This window comes from Corvus brachyrhynchos, unplaced genomic scaffold (genome assembly GCF_000691975.1).
Source record: "Corvus brachyrhynchos isolate BGI_N302 unplaced genomic scaffold, ASM69197v1 scaffold1105, whole genome shotgun sequence".
NCBI classification, from domain to species: domain Eukaryota; kingdom Metazoa; phylum Chordata; class Aves; order Passeriformes; family Corvidae; genus Corvus; species Corvus brachyrhynchos.
In genome coordinates, this window is record NW_008237932.1 from 36,422 (window position 1) to 41,093 (window position 4,672).

Sequence of the window (4,672 nt, forward strand, 5' to 3'; positions counted from 1 at the left end):
ACCCCCCCCAAAAACCCCCAAAATCACCCCAAAATCACCCCAAAATCACCCCAAAATCACCCCAAAAACCCCCAAAATCACCCCAATATCACCCCAAAATACCCCAAAATACCCCAAAAAAACCCCAAAATCACCCCAAAATACCCCAAAATCACCCCAAAATCACCCCAAAATACCCCAAAATCACCCCAAAATCACCCCAAAATACTCCAAAATCACTCCAAAATCACCCCAGAATACCCCAAAAAAACCCAAAATCACCCCAAAATACCCCAAAATCACCCCAAAATACCCCAAAATCACCCCAAATTCCCTCAAAATCACCCCAAAATCCTTCAAAAACCCCTAAAATAACCCAGAGTATCCTGAGATCCCTCCAAAAACCCCAAATTCTCCCAAATTCCCCCCAAATCCCACCCAAAAGAAACCCCAAGCTGCTCCTAAAATCCCCCAAATTGCCTCGAAATGGCCCCAAATTATCCCCAAACTCCTCCAGATACCCCTAAAATGCCCCAAAATACCCCAAAATCACCCTGAAATACCCCAAAACACCCCAAACCACCCAAAAATACCCCAAATCCCCCTAAAATACCCCAAAACTGCTCCTAAAATACCCCAAAATCCCCCAAATTCCCCCCAAATCCCCTGGGATCCCTCAAAATCCCAAACTTCCCCCAAATCAGCCCCAAATCCCCCCAGAACAGCCCCAAAATGACCTCAAATCCCCCAAATCCACCCCAAAACCCCTCCAGGACCCCCCTAAACCCCCTCCCGCAAGACAAAACCCACCGGGTGCTAAACGTGCCTGAAATGTTTCGTATGTTTTAAAGCTTCCCTGAATATGGATCAATTCTAACACTTTTTATAACGCCTGTATCCTAGCCAAGACAAAGCCTATGACTCCAGTCTGAGTCAAGCGCACGTTTAACACCCTCTGCTGAATAGGTCCTAGAAAAGGAGAGAGTTCAAGAAGTCAGGGCAGGATAGCAGCTGAAGAGATGTTTGTCTGAGCTGTTCTTAAAGACTTCCAGTAACAAAAGCTGCACAAGTTCCCTCCGGCAACTTACCCTGCTCCTTCAGTTTCCTTACTGATCGAAATTATTTTATGAAGTCTAATGCAATGCTCTCCTACTGCAATTTAAACCGTCACTTTTCTTTCCTGTCTTCCATGGACACGGAGAACACTGCTCCCCACAGCTGATGTGTACTTTCTTGGAGCCCTCTGTATTTTCATTAGTCCAAACAACGCTGATTTGTCAGTGCTTCCTCAGAAATGTATCCCAGGTCCCTGAGTACTGTCTTCCTCTGCATTCTCAACAACTGACCTTTTTGCAGTGCTGAAACTGAAACTGGAACTGTTGCCCCAGTGGAGGCCACACAAGCGTGAGCAGAGGGGAAGGTCCTACCAGGCCATTCTCCTATTACATGTCCCAGTAGGACACTTGCCTTCCCCGCCACAACATGACAAAGCTGAACTGTTCTCCTCTGCAATGCCGCTTTGCAGAACTATTGCCTCTCACTTCCTCACTTCACAAGTCAGGAGAGTCACTGGGACCAGGTGCTTCCCCACCACCCCTTTCTGCACTGTTTGGGCAGAATTCCTTCAAATCTTCCTATTCCCAAGGAGTAGGCTCTTCTCACCAATCCTTCCTCAATCCAGAAATCTCCTGCTCCCTGCTCTCCCATTGCTTGGCTGGCAAACTTGGGCACCTCTGTGGTAACTGCAGGTGAGTTTCCTTCTAATTCCTCCATGATGAATCCTAAAGGATGGCTCTGGTGAGAGACTGTCCAAGTATCATACTTGTCTGCAATTTACACAACATAAACATTTTTTGGACACCCATCAGCACATGTTCTTCTATGGAGTACAAGAGCTGCTAGCTGAGCAAGAGCTTCAGCAATAAAAAAGGGGGGAAATTTTCATTATATTGTTTTCTCTTACTTAAGTATTAATATCACTAGATAATACATATCCCTGTTATCTGGAACAAGGGCTTACTTCTTAGGATATAAAAACTTCTTTCTATCGGATTGGAACACGTCTGTCTTGATCAGCTTGTATCTTGAGATACTTAAAAAAAGAAGGAAAAAAATGCAATTTTAGCAATAGCTAAAATAAGGAAAAGATCTCAGCCTGTCCAGCCAAAACAATAACCTGATGCAGAAGTCAAGTCTATCAGGTAATGCTCAAGGGAACATTTTAAATAAGGAAAAAAGAGTGGAAGTGGGAAAAAAATATCATCATTGTATTCTTATGCAGTAATGTTCCTCCACTAGCATTAACAGCTTATCTCCCCATCTAAGCACTTCTCAATAACAGACTGGGTTTTATGTCGAGTACAGGCTGTACCAAGTCACTAAAACTATTCTATTGTTAAAGATTATATAAAATGGTCAATCAAAGTGTCACTTCTTCCTGCCCATCCCCCAGGCTGCTGCTGCAATAATTCTATATAAAAGCCAAGCGTGAAGGGGGAGGAAAGCACCAAGAGACGGAGAAAATGGCACACAGCAGAGCCAGCAGGCACATGGGACACCCCACCACCACAGAGGGTTGCACTGCAGTATCACCTAAGCAAAAACATCCAAATAAAAACTTTAGTGAATGTTTCCTTGCAAAAAGCCATTTGTGTTTAGCAGTCTGTGCGCCTGCAGAGCTACGGAGCATCTTTCCATGCCTTGTCTGGTACAGTGGGTCCCAGCACAACACAGATGTGGGAGATGAAGCCAGAACAGGCTCAGGAGAAGTCCACTTTTCTAGCATTTTAAATGAGATTCCTAGATAACCATGCTATATCCATGGCTCAGAAATAAGCTGTGTCAGATCAAAAAAACGGAAAACCATGACATTTGGTAACTGAATTTTAAAAGCTGCTTCTTTTGGTGGTGGTGGTGGGTTGGGGTTTTCCCCCCCTAGTAGGTTTTCATACCTATTATAGTGGAATTTTGAAGGGGCTTTCTGAGAAGGCCTAAACTGGTAAAAGGTGGCAGTTTTGAGCTCAGTGTCCAGTGTTCATGTGGGATGGGAAACAGCTCCTAAGCTTGAACAATCCCACAGGCATGATGAGCAGCAGGGCTTTGGGGACAAAGTCCTTGTATGCACAAGGGCAAAGTAATTGCTTACACTGAAAGAACAATCAATCCCTAGCATAAAACAATATTATAGATCTCCATCACACCTGCCCTCAGTCATCTCTGTTTCTCAGCACCAGGACACAAAACAGTTGCATCTCACCCTTAATGCTCATATTCCTGGGAAAACTGAGTAGGCAGGAGAACTGCATTCATTTGTCCAGGCTTGAAATAAGCCTTTGTTAAGTATTTGCTTAACATACAAATGCCTTTCACATCTCAAGATAGACAAATCAAGCTTATGTTCTAATTAAGGAAGGGATCAGATGAAGTCCTCCCTCCAGCAGAGATTTTCCAAAATTTTTGCCTGGATTCAGCTGCATATTCTAAGCACATGGATTGACAGGGAGGGGAGATGGGTAACAGAGGGCTTGTGCTATTTGTGAGTTGTGCTAGAGAATACATAAAGAAAAATAATTCCCACTTCTCAAACGCCCTAGAGCTGATTGAGACCAAATACAGTTTGCATCAACAAGAGCAGCAAACCACCAGCATATCTCATTTTCATCTGCTATCCATGGGGGTCCATCATGAGAGCTTTAAAGGAAATCTGCATATCATTGCACCAGGATCCATGTTCTCTCATACACAGCTTGCAGGCACACACAGGCATAGCTGTATCATGTGCTGGCAAGTAACAGAGAAGTTGAGCAAACATACCTGAAATAGCTCTCATACTTAGAGATGCCAAACAGACTCCTTGCACCATTTCCAGAGGGGCTTTTTTCCCGAGCTCCCTGCATCCCCCAGCCACTCAAGCAACAGTTGTTCCTGTGGGCTTGCTCTCTCACGAAGTCATCAATTACAAGGTGATGACTTGAAGAACAATCATTTGTCACTGCAAGCCAAAACGAGCAGCCCTGCTCCTTTGTGCCCAGTTCTGATGAGGAGCTCCCCCAGGTCCAGGCTTGCTCCAGGGCTGTGTGTGCTCTTGCCCCACTGTCCAGTCCTCTTGCCTCCCCCGCTTCTTTCCTTGTAGCCTGTTCTCCCAGGCTTTTGCAGGGAGTAAAGCTTTCTCTCCTCTTTTCTGCCTCTTCCCCATGCCCAGCTGTGCCCCCCAGATCCCCCAAAACCCCCTCCCAGTCACCCTGAACCCTCTCCCAGTCGCTCCCAGTCCCCTCCCAATCCCTCCCAGTGCCCCTCAATCCCATCCCAGTGCCCTCCAGGCCCCCCAAAACCCCCTCCCAGTCGCTCCCAGTCGCTCCCAGTAACCCCGCACCCCCTCCCCATCACCCTGAACCCCCTCCCAGTCCCTCCCAGTGCCCTCCCAGTACCTGATGCCCGAAGGGGAACACGAGCAGCCGCAGTTTCTTGCCCACGTACGCCGTGTCCACGGCGAAATAATACTTCAGCCTCGCCACGGGCACCCACCGCCCGAGCTGCGGGGCGACACCGTGCGCGTTCCCCCGGTTTTTGCCCGTTTTTCCCCGTTTTTCCCCCATTTTCGATCGCTCCCTTCCCCACTCACGTTCTCCTCCACGAGGTCCCGGCCGTGCGAGGCCAAGGTGCTGCCGTAGGCCGCGGCCAAAGGGGACACGGG

General features: G+C 47.2%; 1 protein-coding gene across 1 annotated transcript in view; it reads right to left on the bottom strand.

Annotated features, from left to right (window-relative positions):
* The window catches only part of YIF1B (Yip1 interacting factor homolog B, membrane trafficking protein), a gene marked incomplete at its 5' end in the record, with an annotated part of 11,097 nt that extends 6,425 nt beyond the window's left edge, over positions 1–4,672 (bottom strand). Inside the window, 2 exons of the mRNA XM_008632923.2 lie at positions 4,407–4,511; positions 4,601–4,672. Of these exons, the coding sequence (XP_008631145.1) occupies positions 4,407–4,511; positions 4,601–4,672 (177 nt within the window). The remainder of the gene's footprint in view (positions 1–4,406; positions 4,512–4,600) is intronic.